The following is a 21,157-nucleotide window of genomic DNA, read 5'->3' as shown; positions in this document are numbered from 1 at the left end:
TATATAAATATAAGACCTATGACTATAACAATCCTAGAAGGAAACCTAGAAAACACCATTCTGGACATCAGCCTTGATAAATAATTTATGAGTGAGTCTACAAAAGCAATTGCAACAAAACTAAAAATTGACAAGTGAGATTAAACTAAAGAGCTTCTGCATAGCAAACTATCAACAGAGTAAACAGACAACTGACAGAATGGGAAAAATAGTCACAATCTATGCTTCCAACGAAGGTGTGATATGCTGAATCTATAAGGAACTTATTTAACAAGCAAAAACCAGATCCATTAGAAGGTGGACATAAGACATAAACACCTACTCAGAATTTCTATTTAGAGTTTCTTCAGAATTATCATCTAAAAACTAATTAATACAATTGAATTATGGAATATGTGTATAGTTTATATTATAAAATATATTAAAAAATTTACTAAAATAATCCAAACTCACAATAATCTCTAAGTAAAAAATTGGAAGTTTTAATTTGGTGGACTCACTCCTTTCTTGGTATAGTGTGGTAGTTCTCATACTGCATGGAAAGGTTCAAAACAATGTTAAGATGGCAAAAACATGTTTTGAAGAAGTAAATGCATTTGTATCATTTACCATATCAGAACATTGCATTTTCAAATTAAAATTTGTTTATACTTTGTTGACATCTGGCCTTCAGTATTTTCAAATTTCAAATGATTGTGACACTATCTTGTTAGTGAATGGCTCTTCATCTCTGGGTGGTTATTTTAATTAAATGTACCTAAGGTGAAAATAATGTCTGGATGTATCCGAAGGACACTGAGCACTCCAAGTAATTTCATGAAGAAAACTAAAAACGTACTCACCGATAGCTTTTGTAAAGGTCAGTACAGGTGGAATTGTTCTTGCAAGGATTCATTTTACACTCATTGGATTCTTGCTCACAAAAATTTCTTTCCCAACCAGATAGGCACACACACTGGTAGCTCTAAGGGAATATTAAATTATATATTTTTAGGCTATTTCTTACTATTAAGCCTATAATACAGATATTACTCCTGGCTATTTTGATATATCTGTCAATTTATAACTTTTTTAGTTTTATAGAATGCCAATACTCCCCCAAATGACTTTTACCCCATTTTTAAAACTGTATGAACAGTATTCTTTAGTATCTAATTAAATAAAGTTTTCTAGTAATTCAATAGATTCTGCAGAAGGTATTAAAGATTTAAGCATTATGCTCACAATGTAGAATTATTATCTTTGTTAAATGTTTTAAAAGAAAAATCGCATGTTAGTAATATGATGGTAGATGATGGAGTATAACTAAATAACTAAATAACTCAGCAACCAGCTCACAAGTTAAAAATATAACTATAAGGAAACTTTTGACAGATTTATTGTTACAGATAAATATTTAAAATAAATTAACAGAACTTTTGGTCAATCAAAATCGTAAAACTTTTCATGGTGTTTTTCTTAAACAGAGAATTGCCCTATGAAGATGTAATTCAAAATACTAGAGGTAAAATTTTGCTTTCCTAGTATTGGGCAAACAAACAAACAAAAGAAACACATTAAATTGCTCTGTGAAAATACTTTCTATGTGAAAAAATATTTTTGAAGAATAGAGCTCTTTTCAAAAATTAGATTTGGGGCTTGTTTCTGTAGAGAATCTAGATATAGCATTATAAAAATGATAAAATCAGCGTTAACTTATTTAAATCTGCACTTTTCAATAGAGCAGCCACATGTGGCTACAAAACATTGAAACATGGCTAGTACCAGTTGAGACGTGCTATAAATATAAAATACACATTGAATGTTGAAAATTTAGTATTAATAAGGAATGCCAAGTATCTCACTATTTTTTTTTTCTTTTTACTATTTACATTTGGTTGAAATGGAAATAATTTTGATATAAAGAGTTAAATGAAACATATGATTTCAATTAATTTCATTTATTTCCTTAACTTTTTTGTAGTGGCTACTAGAAAAGTTAAAGCACAAAGAGAGATCTCATTTAATTTCTACTGAACAGAGTTGTCTTAGATAATGCCAGCCCAGTTTCTCCATTTGTTGATAGAGTTAAGGAGTCTATATACTTATAAGCACAATGTGATGAGTAGGAGCCCTGAGATTACAAAACACATCTTAGTTTAATACATCTCAACATCCTGTGCAGATCTAGCACCCTATGTTTAATTAATGTTGATTAAATAAACAAAAAAGAACAAACCAATAATGTAAAGGCTGAAGTTAGTACCCAAAACAAAATTCAAAATGATCCCGTATCAGTTTGCTACATTTGGACAGCAATTTTTTTTTATAAACATAACAGTGAAACATGGTAACCAGAAGAAAAATAAATTCATGCCCCATGCATGTGCATTTAAGTTACAACAGTTTAAATGTATAAGAAGTTCTACTCAGTACTGTGCTTTGGTTGAACAGGGCCAATTGGTTTTCCATGCTAGTTATTAATAACTAGCTTAAAAGCACAAGAATGAGAGCTACCTTATCAACGTTGTGCTTTATTCCTGACACATATACTAATTCTCCACTCTGAATATTCTTTAAGAGTACTCAAGTTTTGCTGGATTTTAGCAGCATTTTTTTTTTTCACGTACCATGCTCCCTACATTGTTAACTTCCTCCAGGAGTATGGTATCATTTACAGTTTTCACTGGTTGTGTTTGGTTTATTTTTTCTTTTTTTGTAAACATTAAAAGAGGACTTACATAAAAATTAAATATAATGATTATATTTTGTTTGATGAATGTGCTATGTAAAATGAAAGCAATTCCACAATAGGCAACACAACATCAACTGTGGTGAATAGGAGAAAATCATCCCACTCAGTAGTATAAATGGCATATGCATAAAATCTTTGGAAAACGCCCATTCGTTATGTTCTCAAATTCCTCATATTAAGGGGTATAAACTATTTCTATAAAGACAAAAGCATAAACACAGTGCTGGTTTTTATTTTGATGCCTCAATAATATTTTGAAACAAATTTAGTGAGTCAAAAAGTCAATCAAATTTTTCTGTAAATTCATATATTTCTTATAGGCCAATAACTATTGGTATTTTTAATAACTTGGTAATTAGTAGAAAATTATCAACTTCAGGGTATCATTATCATTAAATGATACTATAGCATTGAACTCCAGATATGATGAACTATGTACAAAAAGAAAACATAAAATGAAGAAAATAGAATTTAAAAATTAAAATTAAAAAATGTAAACAATGAAGAGAACAAAAGTGCACAGCAACTAAAAATAACCCAGAGTTTGAGGATTTTTATTCATCACTATCTCACTTGATTCAGAAGCATTTTCCCGAATTTAGACATTCTTGTTGCAAAGCAGTTTCTCATTCAACATTGAATAATTGATTCAAGTAATTTAAAATAACTGTTATTTAAATTTCCACTGGTCAATACAGTAGCCACATATTAAAGTAAAACACTATTTTTAGAAGCACATTTTGAGCCAATTTTGATGGAAGAGTAAAATATTCTTAAAACATTTTTACCAAAAGGAGTAAAGATTTGCATGATTTATTAAATTAGAATCCTATCATTTTTTTACTTCTCACTACAAATTAGGCATTACTCTTCCCACCAAACTTAGATAAAACAGTTTATGTCGTTTGAAAATAGGCATGAGACAGGAAAGACAGAAAATGATAAAAACACAGGTCTAGCATATTGAACTCTGCAGTCAGTGAGAAAAATATAAAGACAAAGCTGTCAAGTTTGATGGTGGTAATTGCATAAACTATATAGTAGTTCACTTTTTCAGATCAACAGCCAGATATTTTAAATTTTTGTTATGAGTAACATATGTACTAAAGTAAGATGGATAGCATAATTGTGAACATGACTTCTGAAGTTAGATAGATAATTTTTGAACAATATCTCTGATGCTTATTAAATCTCTAGACATCTAGTATATTAGTTTTCTCTTACTGCCTAAAAAGTTACTACAAATTTAGTGTCTTAAAACAACATAAATGTACTGTCTCACAGTTTCAATAAGTCAGTGTGCAACTGTCAGTTACCTAAATCATTTGCTTTTGTTCTCACCATACTGAAATCAAGATATTGACTGGGATGTGACCTCATCTAGGAAATGCAGTTCTCTTCCAAGTTCAATGATTGCAGCAGAATTCATTTCATTCTGCCTCTAGGACTTAGGTCTCCTTTTCTTGCTAGCTACCAGGTAAGGACTACTCTCAGCGTTTAGAAGGTATTCGCAGGTCCCTGACACATGGCCTCCTCCTCTCACAGCATGCCAGTTTGTTTTTTTAAGAACAGGAGAATCTCTGCTGCTACTTCTTGTTTTGTTAAAGGCCCATCTAATTAGGGCAGCCCATCTAGGACAACCATATGTTTAATTAAATAAAAGTCACTTATAGGGGGTGTTAATTACACTATAAAGTCTCTTTCTACATATAATATAATCATGGAAGAAATATCATATTTACAGGTTTCACTCACACCCAAGGGGAGATTTTACAGGGCATGTATACAAGGAGATGGGAATCTCGAGGATCATCTTATAATTTTGCCTTTGATATCTACTAACGAACTTAATTTTTCCAAGTAGCCTACTCAAGTCCTCTAAGCCTCGAGTGCCTTCATATGTAAAGTGCTAACAATTTCTACTTCATAAATGTAGTTAAGCCTTGAAGGTAGTAATAACTATAATATTCTTAAGCCTAGCGACGAATAATTATCATTAATTAGTAGCAGGCATTGCCTCTAGGCAAAACAGTCTAGATTTAACAACATCAAGGAGTAATTGACAGAAATACCACCATTGGCTCAAACCTATCCATCTATACATTACTTATTTTTATAAATATTTAAGCCATATAATAAGAGATAACCAGAATAGGAAAAACAAAAGAGGAAGAACAAGATAACCCAGCAATATGTAATTAACGAACACAGACTTACATGAAGTGGATAAATATAAGAAAATATAAATGAGGAAAATGTATTCAAGATGAAATAGAAAATCATACTAAACCAGTAAACATTTAAAAATATACCAAAGGAGGGAGATTTGCTAACATAGACTCAAACAAAATTACTCCCAAGTCTTTATTTCCTCTCTTATGCCACATAGGTGAGGAGAATAGAAAAACAGGAAAAACTACTCAAATTATTTTTTGAGACTATCAAAACCTAGCTACCAAATTCCGGCAAGCATATAACAACAAATAGAAATTTAGCCAATATTTTTAGGATCAAAAAGTCAATTTTTCTTCAAAAAAACCTAAGTTTAGATAGTCGAAAACAGTAATATATTTAAAATATATTATGTAATTTGAGCTGGAAATATTCCAGAAATGGAAATATGCCTCAACACAAGAAAATATTTCAGAGAAGGAAAATGCTTTTATCATTTCAGAGCAGAAAATTATTTTACAAAATTCAATACACATTCTAAAAATTTATTTTAGCAAATGAAAACAAAATGGGAATGTACTTATATTAACAACAACTATCTACAAAAAGATAAATTAAAAAAAAAAACCTGCCAAACATCAGTTTACCACAAACAAATGTAGAAACTGAATTAAATATATATATAGTATATATATAGTAATTGTAATATATATATAGTGTGTGTGTGTATATATATGTGTGTGTGTGTGTGTATATATATATATATATAGTAATTGTTGAATTGTTACAAGAACAACTGAAGTTGACTAGATCTTCTAAATCTAGAGAGGCAAGAAGCAAGCTAAGTTAAGACTATAGTGGGCTCTGCTTTTCAAACCAGGACATTTGTCCATTTGCTGCCAGATAAGTAGTTGCACCTAGATAAGCAGAAAGAAGTAGCAGGAGTTTTCAGCAGCTTCTTTGAATGAAAAGAAAATACTAGCATTCAGCTTGGTCAAGGAGATAGGTCCATGAAGAGAAGAACAGAGAGTGAGCCCAAAATTTGGTCAGCCCTATTCTATAAAGGCACTTTTTCCCTTTCAACCTTGCATTTGTAGTATGAAATTACATAAAAGTAAAGCATTAGCAGTCTAGTAGTGCAAGGCAGATAAAAGTTGGAGTTTAGGGCCTGCAATATCTAATAGTCTTATGAAACACTTCTAGCTTTCAGTGAACACAACAGAGGGACATATCTTGAAGAACAAACCAGGAAAACAAAACAAAACAAAACAAAAACAAAAACAGCTTAAACTGCCTGAAAACCACATTTGCCTAAAATGTGATCATGTATTCCTATTCTGTTTGCCAGAAAAAAAAATAATAATAATAAAATCCTCTTTGGAAGATGTTAACATTAGATGGGGCTTTTCAATGTTTGAAACAAAATGTCTGCCATTCATTAAAAAAGTTTCTTAAATGCTGATTACCAAATGTCAAGAGACAAACTGACAGTAGAAACATGATTGAGACAGTGTGATTATTGGATAGAGATTTAAAAATACCTATGATGAATACATATAAAAATATAGAAGACAAATAGGGAATTCCACTAGAAAACTGAAATCTATAAAAGAGACAAAGAACTCTGAGTTTGAAAATTATCACCTGAAATTTAATAACTTAATATATTATTTTAATAATAGACATATTAGAGAGAAGTAATAAACTTGCTAGTAAAAAATATACAGATTGAAATATTTATATAAAGGATATAACAGTCATAAAAGAAAACAAAAGAAATATGGGAACTAATGAAAATAGTCATTACTTGTTTTATTGGAGTATCAAAAAAGAAGGTAGAGAAATTGGGCAAAACCAATATTTGAAAAATTGTTGACTGAGAATTTTCAAAAGATGACAAAAAGATAGTAACCACAGATTTAGAAACTTCTCAAGACCTCTGCTGGATACATAAAAATAAAACTTTGTCTAGATTAAAACTTCTGAAAATGAAAGACAAGGAGTAAATCATACAGGCAGTCAATGCACAAAGACATATTATCTTCAAAGGAACACAAAGATTACACCTTACTCCCCGGTATCAGAAGCAATAACTCAATGGGCCAACATCATAATGTAGTGAAAGAAAATAACTGCCAACCTAAACTTCTATACCCAGCAAAAACACACTTCAATTATGAAAGCAGAACAAATTCACTTTTTACAAAAACAAAACCTGAGAACTTACTAAAGTGTTTAAAATTGTGGGAGTTTGTTGACAGAAAACCTGGATTTAAATTCAGGCTCTAAGAATTATGACTTACATAATTTTAAGCATGTTACTTAATTTCAAGGCACATCAGAAATAATGCTACCTGCCCAATGAGGGTGTACTAATTATAACACCAAGTATAGGACATAATATAATATCTAACATAGTAAGACAACCATAAATTTTAACTAAAATGTTCTGATGTCCTGTGAGTTGTCCAGGTAGGCTAAACTACTTCTCAGTCTCTATGATTTTTGTTTCCTTTAATTTCTTCCACCTGGAATGACTTTGTCTGCTTCCACCAATCCCTGATCATACTTTCCCAGTTTTACCCATCTCTAAATGTCAAAACAAGTGCCACATAGTACCTGAAGCTTTGATAATTTCCTTCAGTATACCTTCTCACATTTACTGTTTTAGATTTTATGATACATTTAAAGCACATTAGTTACTTATGTACATATAAGCTGTATTCTGCTTAGTGCTTATTGTATTTAAAAAGATCTTAGTTATATTACTGTGTATTTCTCCAGTTTCTAAAGTACAAATTCTAAGAGGGCAAAAACTTTCTTTTTATTTATTTATTCATTTATATTATTTTTTAAAATTTATTTTGTTTTTTTAGTTTTTTTTTTTTTATTATTATACTTTAAGTTCTAGGGCACATGTGCATAACGTGCAGGTTTGTTACATATGTATACTTGTGCCATGTTGGTGTGCTGCACCCATCAACTCGTCAGCACCTATCAACTCGTCATTTACATCAGGTATAACTCCCAATGCAATCTCTCCACCCTCCCCGCTCCCCATAATAGGCCCCGGTGTCTGATGTTCCCCTTCCCAAGTCCAAGTGATCTCATTGTTCAGTTCCCACCTATGAGTAAGAACATGCGGGTTTGGTTTTCTGTTCTTACGATAGTTTGCTGAGAATGATGGTTTCCAGCTGCATCCATGTCCCTACAAAGGACACAAACTCATCCTTTTTTTATGGCTGCATAGTATTCCATGGTGTATATGTGACACATTTTCTTAATCCAGTCTGTCACTGATGGACATTTGTGTTGATTCCAAGTCTTTGCTATTGTGAATAGTGGAGGGCAGAAACTTTCTTTACTCTGTTCAACAATTATCATCATAATAACATTTAGAATAGTGTCTAATGTTTGCATAGGTGCTAGAACTTGGAACATCTATAATGATATTCATTGGTACTAATATAGTCATGGAGGATATTTTATTTGATTTCTAGATATTTAATAATCTTATTTTCTTAACAAGAAAAAAAGATTTTTTTAAAAGAATTCATTTAAATAATTATTTCATTACAATCAACCAAAAGCAGCTCTATAAATGAAGAATTAAAATCCCCATTGAAAGAAAACTTGGATTGGTTCCATTTTGAAAAGTTTTTATATATTAGAATTATTGTATTTTATTCAATCTTAGTCACAATTTGTTACTAAAATGTGTGCTTTGTGAAACTTTCTATTAGATTCCAGAAAAATGTAGATATATACCGAAAAAAAATAGAAATTTCAAATTATAGTCTCTTTCTGGTCATTGTTTATGTAATTCTTGAAAGAAGGACAAATATTTTTTTCTTTGCTTTAATACAAAACTTTTGAGGTAAAGTTTGTAATAAAGTTAATCCTTGTAAAAATAAAGGGCTCTCCCTATTGACTTATTATCTGTTTTATTTAAATGTTATTTTAAGTTTTCACTTTAATTCATAAATACTTATAGAGTTGGCTATAGACACAAAGGTTTCCAAATACTGAATTCTGATACTCAGGATTATACATAAAAACACTAATCTTTATTTATAAAAACAAACAGAAGTATCTTAATATGATTTCTTTCAGCAAGAGAAAATGATTTATCTTGGTGCTTTAAATCTAAAGTAAAATAATATGTATTATTCTGACAGAAAGTTACTGGAATACTTAGAAACAATTTCTATAAAATTTTATAAATGCTGAATTTGATTGAACATATTTTGAAGTAAGGCAAAGAAAATACATGTTACAATGTGTGATATTTTCAAGGCAAAACTGTTATAGAAAAACACGATTTCTTTTACTTGGGAAAATGTAATACAAATACATGAAGAATATGAAAAGCCACATGGTAGATGAAGATAATATAGTGTATAAATCAAGCTATACTGGATTTTGAAACCATTTTCTAAATAAAACATAAATCTCTAAGAAACTTAGTCATTGTTTCCATGTGATTATACTTTTCATTAGTAACAAAAAAAAGCAAATAAGCATTTTAGTGCCTAATCCAAATGAGAAAACAAACATTAAATATAAATTTCTACTAGTTTTATTTCCTATATCTAGTAAATCTACTATCAAAATAATTTCAGCTCTTTGTCTACTATGCTATTTTCAATCTATAGTTTTTATTAGTAATCTTTACTTATAATTTAGTTCTCTTATGGCATGCCCTACCTTCATAAACCATTTGTGATCCTTTTTGAAGGGTTCCTTTACCTTTGATGTTGGTTTAAAAAAGCAGAATTTAAAACTAGAATAAAGAAGTTTAAACTAACAGTAATAAACCATGGCAAAAAATAACTCATCTGTCATTGATGTTCACTGCTCAAACATATTTCTTATGTTTTGAATATTACCTTCCATATTGACTCAATTTGACAATTAGAGATAAAGTCTAATACCCAAAGCTTTTTCTCTAGTACACAAATAATAAGAATTCAGAAAATATAATCTTGTATGAGATTATCACATAAAGATGCCAGTACATAAATGCAATTCTGCAACAGATAGTTTTGGGGAGCATTACATTTTTTGCTCTGAAAGCCAAATGACAATAATAATGCAAGCACACCATGGACTAAAAATCACTGTAAGTTTTGAAACACAAGTAGAAAACTCATTTCCAGTATTGTGACCTCAAAGAAAATTAGCAACTGAGGAAGAGCAAGATGGTGGAATAGAAAGTTTCACCAATTGTTCCCTCACCCCTGGCAAGGACACCAAATTAGCAACTATATACACTGAAAACACCTTCATAAGAACCAAAAATCAGTACATGCAAAAATCAGTAGTATTTCTATATGCCAAAAGTGAACAATCTGCAAAACAAATCAAAAACATGAGCTGGGCATGGTGGCTCCTACCTGTAATCCCAGAACTTTGGGAGGCTGAGGCAGGCAGATCACCTGAGGTCACGAGTTTAAGACTAGCCTGGCCAACATGGTGAAATCATTTCTCTACTAAAAATACAATACAAAACAAAAAGTTAGCTGGGTGTGGTGGCAGGCACCTGTAGTCCTAGCTACTCAGGAGGCTGAGGCAGGGAAAACACTTGAACCTGAGAGGCAGAGGCAGCAGTGAGCAGTGATCACGTCATTGCACTCCAGTCCAGTCTATGTGACAGACTGAGACTCTGGCTCAAAAAAAAAAAAAAAAAAAAAAAAAAAAATCCATTTACAGTAGCCAAAAATGAAATTAAATACCTAGGAATTAACTAGAGAAAGGAAAGATCATAATAATGAAAATATAAGACACTGATGAAAGAAATTGAAGAGGACATCAAAAACTGAAAAAAAAAATTCCATGTTCATAGATTGGAAGAATCAATTTGTTAAAATGTCCATGCTATTGGGAGAGGACGTAGTAAGAGGTTGGTTAGGCACATAGAGAGGAGGAGTCTTGGGAGAGAGGCAGTGTGCATGGAAACAGACTGGCACCACCCCTGTGGTGTAGCTAGCAGGTAAAAATATGGTTAAGAACTTCCTCTTATACCAGGATGTTTGCTCAGAAGGGACTGTCCTGACTAAGGTGCAAGCACAATAAATCTACTAAATGTCCTGAATATGACCCAGAGCTAATTGTAATATCATTAGCATTGCCGTTTTGGTCCCCTATCCCATGGATTTTGCTTAGGCATTCTTGGGTAATCACTAAGATGGAGTCACTATGGTCTACTCCAGATATGCATAGATGTAACACCCCCCCAGGGGGGACTTTACTCCTCCCATTAAGGCTGAACCCTAAGAAGGCTTTCTTGTTTCCCTCCCCCCCCCCCCCGCCACCCCCCCCCACCCCCCACCCAGCTGACACACAAAAATTCCCCAGCACTCAGACCCATTTCTGGGAAATCGGTTTGGGTCCCCTCTCACTGCTAATAATTTTTTTGTTGCTTAATAAATTCTACTCTGACTTACTCACTCTCTGGTGTCCACATGCCTTATTCTTCTTTGTCCTGAGACAAGAACTCAGACGTCACTGAATTAAGGAATAGGGAAACTGCAACACTATGCAAAGCAGTCTACATGTTCAGTGTAATCCCTATCAAAATATCAATGACGTCCTTCACAGAAATAGAAAAGAAAATTCCAAAATTTATATGCAACCACAAAAGACCCAAGATAGCCAAAGCTATCTGAAGCAAAAAGAACAAAACAGAAATAATTACATTACTTGACTTCAAATTATACTACAGAGCTACAGTAACCAAACAGCATGTTGCTGGCATAAAAACAGATACAGACCAATGCAACAGATTAGAGAACCCAAAAACAAATCCACACACCTACAGTGAACTCATTTTTGATAAAGGTGCCAAGAACATACACTGGAAAAAAGACAGTTTCTTCAATAAATAGTGCTGGGAAAGCTGGACATCCATACGCAGAAGAATGAAACTGGATGCCTATCTTTCATCATGAACAAAAGTCAAATCAAAATGGATTAGGTAATTAAATCTAAGACCTAAGACTATTTAACTACCACAGAAAAATGAAGAAAATCTCCAGGACATTGGTCAAAGTAAGTATTTCTTGAGCAATACCCACAAGCACAGGCAACCAAAGCAAAAATGGACAAATGGCATCACATCAAGTTAAAAAGCTCCTGCACAGCAAGAAAAACAATCAAAGTAAAGAGACAATCCACAGAATAAGAGGAAAGTATTTGTAAATTACCTATCTGACAAGGGACTAATAACCAGAATATATAAGGATCTCAAACAATTTTATAGTTAAAAAAACCTCTAATAATCTGATCAATAAATGGGCAAAAAAATTCAATAGACATTTATCAAAAGAAGACACACAAATGGCAAACAGGCATATGAAAAGGTGCTTAACATCGTTGATTATCAGAGAAATTCACATCAAAACTACAATGAGAAATCATCTGACCCCAATTAATATATCCAAAGATGCAACACCAAATGCTGGTGAAGATGTGGAGAAAGGAAATCCACTTATACTGTTGGTGTGAATGTAAATTAGTACAATCACTATGGAAAACAATTTGAGGTTCCTCGAAAAACTAAAAATAGAGCTATCAAATGATTCAGCAATCCCACTGATGGGTGTATACCCCCAAATGAAAATCAGTATATCAAAGAGATGCCATGTGTGTTGCAGCACTGTTCACAATAGTCAAGATTTGTAAGCAACCCAAGTGTCTATCAAAAGATGAATGGATTTTTTGAAATGCAGTAAATATATACAATGGAGAGATATTGAACTATCTAGAAGAATGAGATCCTGTCATTTGCAACAACGTGGATGGAACTGGAGATTATTATGAAGTGAAATAAGCCAGGCACAGAAAGACAAATCAAATATTGCATGTTCTCACTTAGCTGTGAGACCTATAAAACAAAACAATTGAATTCATGGACATAGAGAGTAGAAGGACAGTTACCAGAGCTTGAGAAGGGTAGTGGATGGTTTCAGAGCCATGTATTAACAAGAACAATCTTTCTACTGTGCCAAGTATTCTGATCAGATGTCTAAGGTGTTCCTAGTGATTGGTTAATCTCTGACTAACAAAATTATGTTGTAAAGTTTCAGCTGCCAACACAGTTAAGTAGTTCACAACTCAGTGTGAACACAGTTAAGTAACTCACAACTCAGGTTTTTTGTTTGTTTGTTTGTTTTGTTTTGTTTTGTTTTTTAAAGAAGAACCACTGTTAAAGTTTGTCTTTGTTGCCAATCACTTACCACAGTGCATGGGCAAATATGTGTTTAAAAACATGCAGAGAGAAATTTATATTGTTCAGTCACAATGATTGATGTTTTATTCACCAAGCACATAAGTGATATTAGTCTTAATGACTTTCAATTTAATAAAATCAATGGTAATTTTTAGGTATAAAAAAAGTGGAGTCTCTAAGGCTAAGTTTGATTTGTGATTTGAAGTTTACAAAATAGTTTTCCAGACATTTTCTTAATCCTGTTAACAAATATTTATAATGAGAAGAAATTACTAATACCTTCTCATTGTGGATATTAATATGCATAATAAAAGTAATCTGTGATTATGTAGAATATGGAATGACTGGTTACTTTATAATCATCTGTCATATAATCATTTTCTTGTAAAATAAGGGATAATTTTAGGCAAGTATCTTCAAATGTTAAGACAAAAATGATTTTGAAAGGATTTTTCCTTTTACCTTTTTAAATTGTTGTCAACGATTTTTTAACAATGTAGAACCCGAACAGTGTTTCAGTATTCAGGTAACTGAATAGTGTTTTATATAACTTTCTTTTTTCCAATATATATTCCAAATTATTTATGTTTTCCTTTTCATTTTTTTCTACTTTTAGAAGAGCCAATTGTGATTCAACTTACGTCTACAATTCTGAGTCTGTTCCCCAAATCCTTGACGTCACAAAATAAATCCATGCCATCTTATATCTGGCATTATTTTTTTTTTAACTTTTATTTTAAGTTCAGGGGTATATATTCAGGTTTGTTACATAGGTAAACTTGTATTATGGTGGCTTCTTGTACAGAATATTCCATCATCAGGTATTAAGCCTAGTATCCATTAGTTATTTTTCCTGATCCTCTCCCTACTCGCTACTCCCACCCTCCATCCTCTGATGGGCCCCAGTGTGGGTTGCTCTCCTCTATGTGTCCATGTGTTCTCATTATTGAGCTCTGATTGGCACATGAAAACACGTGGTATTTGGTTTTCTGTTCCTGGGTTAGTTTGCTGAAGATAATGACCTCCAGCTCCATCCATGTTCCTGCAAAGAATGATTCATTTCTTTAGTATGGCTGCATAAACCATAGTGTATGTGTACCATATTTTCTTTATCCGGTCTATCATTGATGGTCATTTAGGTTGATTCCTTGTCTTTGCTACTGTGAATGGTACCACAGTGAATATACGTGTGCATGTGTCTTTATAACAGAACAATCTATATTTATTTGGGTATATACCTAGGAATGGAATTGCAAGTTGAATAGTGGTTCTGTCATGACATCATTGAGGAATTACCACATTGTCTTCCACAATGGTTGAACTAATTGACTTTGATATGGAATGTAGCCCTTTAAAGACATGTTTCCCAAAGGAACATTTTGCTTTTGGTCAATGGTGTTGTATGTATCTGTTGTTGTAAACTATTAATTACTCAAATAAATTTTAATGTAAGTAAATGAAATCCTATTGTGACCATCTAACTGTAGTGAATAGGAATGAAGTGATCAGTTATCCTTTCCAATATATCATACATATATATATACACACACACACACACAATTTATATAGACATAAGTTGTATATTTGTATATACATGCATAACTGTGTGTATAATTCCTCCTCCTCTTTAAAATACTCGACAACTACGTTGTTCACCTCACAGTCATTTATAAGCTAAGAATAATGTTTTGCAAAAAATGCATGCTTCATCAGTACAATGGAGTAAGTCCAGAGGGAATCTATAAGGCATTTTCATGTATTCTATTCATTCTATTACATCATTAATTCTCTCCCAACTCACAATCCTACTAATACACCTTCTTAATGCTCAGTGCACTTGTGTTGCAATTCAGCTTCCGTTTTGAGCCCTTATGGTATTAGACAGTTTACTTAGCCTATCCCTTTACTTATAAAACTGGAAAAATAATAGGAAATTTTGGGGAGATAATTTCTGAAGAGTTTTTTCATACTCATACACTAAAAATTAATTATAATTTATCTCTCATAATTAATTGATCCATTAGTATTTTAAAATTCTCAGAGTTTTCATTCTTCACCACTAGTAAAGTCACCAAAAACATAACCATAACTTTGTCACGTTTCCCCTAAGACATTTTATATCTCCAAAACCTCAAATTATGATATTCTGTTCTTTGTCACTACTTCTTCAGCTTTATCACTCCTAACCCTGCATTTCTATTCTAGCTGCTATTCTTCTCTTCTCAGTGTTTCTCAGTCAGCACCCTTGCTTTCTAACCATTAGTTCTCTCTCTTCACTTTTCAGCATAAACACCATCATAAGGGGGTTCCCAAAAACTATACCACTAGTAGTACATGAGATGGTCTGATAAACAGAGGTTTATTTTAAATTTTACTTCTTTATCTGTGTTAAAAAATAAATAAATTATGTTTATCTAATTTATCTATTTATCTCTTTATCACTCTATCTCTTAATCTCATAGTATTAGATAGATAAAGTATACTATTTCTTCACTCTAAATTGTGTTACAAAAATAGAACAAGTAGGTGGGGCATGGTAGTTCATGCCTGAAACCATAGCCCTTTGGGAGGCCAAGGCGGGAGGATCACTTGAGTCCAGCAGTCCCAGACAAGCCTGGGCAACACAGGAAGACCCCTTGTCTCTACAAAAAAAAAAAAAAAAGCTTGTCATGGTGTTATATGCCTGTAGTCCCAGATACTCAGGAGACTAAGGGGCTGAAGCTTGAGGGACGCTTGAGCCCAGGAGTTTGAGGCAGCAATGAGCTGTGAATACACTATTGCACTCCAGCCTGGGCAACAGAACAAGACCAGGTCTCCTCCGCCACAACCCTGAAGAAAAGAGAGAGGGAAAGAGAGAAATATAGAACAAGTGCACCAAATTCTGAATAGATAACTGAAAACTAGTATATTTTAATTAAAAAATGATTTAAGTGGCATAAACATTTGTATCAATAACACAAATTTCTATAATTTTGATTAGCTCAATGAGGCTGAAAAATAGGCCCTTAGTCCTATTATCACATCTCTTTACTTCAGTATTACTGTACTCAGGACTATTTGAATAATATTTTCTATGTAGTTTAAAGTATTTTGAACTTTTATGGTAAAAGGTATGCATACGAATGTGTGTGTACATGTATTATGCTGAGTGCCACTCTACAGACAATGGTTTATCTTTGTTTAGCAGAAAATTTTTCTCTAGGTGCAGTAAGCTAGTGTTCTGATTAGAAAGCCCACATTCTAAAGATAGTTACTGTAAATACTTCAGTTATCTTTATCTCTCTCCAACACCCAATACTTTTGCAAATAGCAAAATACTAATTTACAAATTGGATTTTATTAGTGAAATTATTATTAAAGATATATAGACTTAGCAAATATTTTACAGCCATTCTTAGTTCCTTCTTGACCAGGATGTAGTGAGCCCTATAGTCATTAGCCATAGGAATGCACCCTAGGTTTGATAATTTAATTAGCCTTTACCTCGCCCTTTGTTCAGACATTTCCCATTCTTTTGACTCTGAAAGATGTTAAGATAATCCAATGACTGGAATATTGTCAACTGTGACCTAACGTGAAATTTTTATACAAAACATTTCTGAGACCACCAAAAGATAGAGAAAAGAGATCTCATTGATGCAATAAATGTGTGCATGATAGCATAATTTGGCCTATGGTTTGTTTTTGATAACAGAGTGCTAAATTAGTGAGGAAGGAAGCAACTCACACTATTTCTAACTATTCGTAGTGATCGAGACACACCAAGTGGAAAATAATATTATTATCTATGTTCAAACAGATTTTAGTCAATTTCCAAATCCTTAAGTATATTTCTATTCATTTTTTTCAGATGAGTGAAATAGGAGTCTTTCGTATACCAAAAGTTCACTGAATAATTAATAACATACATCACATATATAAAATGCTGACCAACAGCAAAATATTTCTTTAGAAAATAAACTATTTTAAGTTATAATATGTAATATAAAATTACAATATTATTATGTTGTACTGTATTAGATAAAACACACATGAATACACTAACTACTTTTAAGCAATAGGAGTTGTTATTTCCAGTTAGAGACTAGAAAGCAATGGTTATCAACTGGATTTTATAAAACCTTACATCTATAACTTCTCAACAAATTTTATCTTTTATGATTATCACCAGTATAACATACTTTTAATAAACACATACTTTTCAAACTATTGGAAAATAAGATCTATATCATTTGGGTTTAAAATAAAAGTAACCCAAATTTTAGTGAGATTTTAATATAAGGCTCTCAATATGTATTCATGTAAATTATGAAGGAATTTTTATTTCCTCTTTAATTTGGAAATAGGCACTTTTTTTTTTACCATCTCTCTAACTTCTTTCCCTTCAACAGTTTTCAAACCATATTATTTATGATTAAGTGGATATTCAGCATTCCTTATTTCTTAAAGAAAAATCTTTCAACTTTAATAAATGATTTTATTTAATTATTAGATATTTTTGAGCTTTATGTTATTAACATACTGTGACACTTTAAAAAGTCCTAATTTTAATTATATTCACTTTTCTTTCCTGTCCACTGAGATAATTCATATATTCTAATTTTAGTCAATATTTATTTGTTGATAAAATATTTTATGTTTTTTAAGGTGAATATTTGGGAAATTTCCTATCACAGTGGTGGCACCAGCAAGCAATTCATCAAAGTATGAGCTACATTCTTTGCTCTTTAGTGGATGCAAAAGAACATAAAATATGTCTTTTTGCCTAAAAAAGCAAAAGTATGGAAAGTTTCTATTAATAACATTAATAACAATTGAGTTCATAGAAATGAATTCTATATAGGTTGGGCACAGTTGCTTGCGCCTGTAATCCCAACACATTGGGAGGCCAAGGCAGGCAGATCACTTGAGGTCAGGAGTTCAAGAACAGCCTGGCCAACATGGTGAAATCCCTGTCTCTACTAAAAATACAAAAATTAGCCAAGTGTGGTGGCACACACCTGTAATCCCAGCTACTTGGGAGGCTAAGGCACAAGAATCACTTGAACCTGGGAGGTGGAGTTTGCAGTGCGCCGTGATCACACCATTGCACTCCTGCCCGGATGACAGAGTGAGAATCCATCTCAAAAAATGAAATTAATTTTATATAAAACAATTTACCCTCATGCCCAAGAGCAATAAATAAATGCTATTAAGTTATATCATCATCATATTAATACGCAAAACTTAAAAATTGAAGCATAGAAAATTCATGTAGTCTTTTTTGGATATCATAATTATTTGCTAAGTATGTATTAAATGATCTGCATCCTAGGTGTTTGAAATACTTTAGTTAACAAAATTGATAAAATATTCCTGCTTGAATGCTTGTCTGAAAATTACTATTATGTTCATATAGGAAGATCCCAGTATTGATCCTAAATGATCATAAAAAGATAATAAAATAGCTATTGTTTATAGGCCTTTTTGTCCAATATATTATATATGTTATTATAATGTAAATATATATATATATATATTTTTTATTTTTTACATATAGGAAAGGAAATGCATTAATATATTTGTAAATGTGCTGATTAACTTGTCACTAATTGAAGAATCATATAAATGAAGATCATTCAGACTTATGGTTCTTGGTTATAAATGAGGACAGCAAAATGACAAAATAAAAGAAAAAAACAAAAAGACAAATTTTCTAACTCATGAGTACCCCCATGAGTTTTATACTTTTTATATAGCATCATCCCTAACTTTTTTAATTTACTTTACAGAGGTTATCAGATTTATTACAAAGTATATTGACCATTCAGTTGGTTTTATATGCTCCTTGATTGCTTGCTTTTTTATATTTTATGAGCAGATATATTTTGGATACATATATTAAGATATAGCTACCTACAAACTGTTACTGAAAACAGAATGTATTTTATATATTTGGGTTATATAGATTGTGAAACAGTTTACGGCTGGAAATTTGTCACTGAAAGTTCTGTCTTTTTTAAAAGGTAGTGACTTTAAGAAGTGTTTGGTTGCCTAATAGCTGCTGAAAATTGTGTGTGTGTGTGTGTGTGTGTGTGTGTGTTTGCCTGTGTATTTTGAAGTCTATTCAAAATGCTTGTTTATTTTACTGGGTTGAGAAATGGGTATAAATGGTACAGGGAATTTAATTTAATTTGGTCAACTGAAAGTTACTCCATGCCTTTGAGTTGGAGAAAAGACAAGAAGATTTCTTATGAGTGAATTATTTCTTGCTAAACATACGTTTTTCTGAGTTGTTGCTTTATTATTTACTTAGATCAGTATCAAAAAACGATAAAAAAGATTCATTTGTCCTATATGTTAATGGATAGATTATTTTTAGCTATGAGAAAAGAAAGTCTAAATTGGTGTGTTTGAATGTTTTGTCAAAATCTAGCCAGAAACTGGTGTGTGGGGGGGTATTGTTTAACTTGCTAAATGTTTAAGCTGGTTGATTATTAGGCAGTCCTGATGCTTTAATTTAAGGATTGAAATATGTTATATTCTATTAAAATTGCCATGGCTTAGAATTAACAACTGTTGATGAGAGATGTACGGTGTAAAGCCACATATCTGCTTCTCTTTATGTGAGGATGAAAACAGGTTATGTGGTCACTCTGCTGATGAAAGATAGGGCCACCCTCAAGGGGCTTTAGGGGAAAATCTGTTCTATTGCTTTTTCTAGTTTCTAGAATTGCCTTCTTATCACCCTTGGTTTATGCCCACATTTTCCTTCATCTATAAAGACAACAGTGTAACATGGTTGTTTCAATCCTCATATTGCCCGTTTCTTCTATCTTCAAATCTCTTTCTGCCTCCCTCTGATAAAGATACTTGTGATTACATTTAGGAACCACATGGATAATCCAGGATAATGTCCTCAATATCCTTAATTTAATTGCACCTGCAAAATTCCTATTACCATACAAAATAACTCTCACCAGTTCTACAGGTTCCAGGAATTGAAACCTCATCTCTTTAGTGTCCATTAAGTCTACCCTTTGATCATCTGGCTACTCTATGGCATTCTATACACAAAGGTAGCCCTACAGTTAGCACATCAAACAGTCATGGTTTTCAAATTAAATTCCATTTCATTATTAAATTATATTCCACTAATTACAGGAAATTATTTTTTCTTTGAAGTTTCTTTCTAATCAACTACCACTACCTTATTACTGGGATATTATCTTTAGCCTCAATTATGGCATCCATTTTCTATATAATCTGCATATCTCTAACCATACTCAGTCCTACTTCACAGCAGCCAGAATTACTTTTCTAGAAATTAAATACAGCTATGTTACTCAGCTCCTTAGAAAAACTCTGCTTATTTCTACCATTCATGGGACAAAATCTCAACTTACACTTTGGAATAAGCTGTCCACTACAGTCTGAGATCAAAACCCCATTTTTTTTTTTTAAGATAGTCTCACTCTGTCCTCCATGCTAGAGTGCAGTGGCCCGATCTTGGCTCACTGCAACCTCCACCTCCTGGGTTCAAGTGATTCTCCTGTTTCAACCTCCTGAGTAACTGGAATTAGAGCCCCACACCTGGCTAATTTTTGTATTTTTGGTAGAGATGGGGATTCACCATGTTGGTCAGGCTGATCTCGAAGTCCCGACCTCAGGTGATCCACCTGCCTTGGCCTCCCAAAGTACTGGGATTACAGGCATGAGCCACGGTGCCCAGCCTTCATTGTCTTTCTATAACCCACATCATTCCATTCAGTACAGCATATGCTCCAACTACACTGAGAATTAACACTAGTTTATAAATCTGTACCATAAAATTAACTCCCGCATTTTGCTTGGAAAGCTCCCATTTATCATTCAGGAAGGCAGGTGCTAAATTTAATAATGATTTTTCTTCCTTCTGCAATGTATAAAAATGACTGCTCCATCTTTTGGGTTTTCACAATTCATTCTTATTTATTTTATAATATTTGTTGTATGGTGTTTTTTTTTTTTTTTTTTTTTTTTTTTTTTTTTTTTTTTTTTTT

At 32.3% G+C, this 21,157-nt stretch overlaps 1 protein-coding gene across 1 annotated transcript in view; it reads right to left on the bottom strand.

Moving 5' to 3' along the window:
• Positions 1-21,157, bottom strand: part of EYS (eyes shut homolog) — a 1,801,461-nt gene that overhangs the window by 1,258,605 nt on the left and 521,699 nt on the right. Inside the window, exon 10 of the mRNA XM_026455461.1 lies at positions 843-964. Coding sequence (XP_026311246.1) covers positions 843-964 — 122 coding nt within the window. The remainder of the gene's footprint in view (positions 1-842; positions 965-21,157) is intronic.

Source organism: Piliocolobus tephrosceles, chromosome 5 (genome assembly GCF_002776525.5).
Source record: "Piliocolobus tephrosceles isolate RC106 chromosome 5, ASM277652v3, whole genome shotgun sequence".
NCBI lineage: Eukaryota > Metazoa > Chordata > Mammalia > Primates > Cercopithecidae > Piliocolobus > Piliocolobus tephrosceles.
The sequence above is the reverse complement of the archived record's forward strand: the minus strand, read 5'-3'. Positions and strand labels throughout refer to the sequence as shown.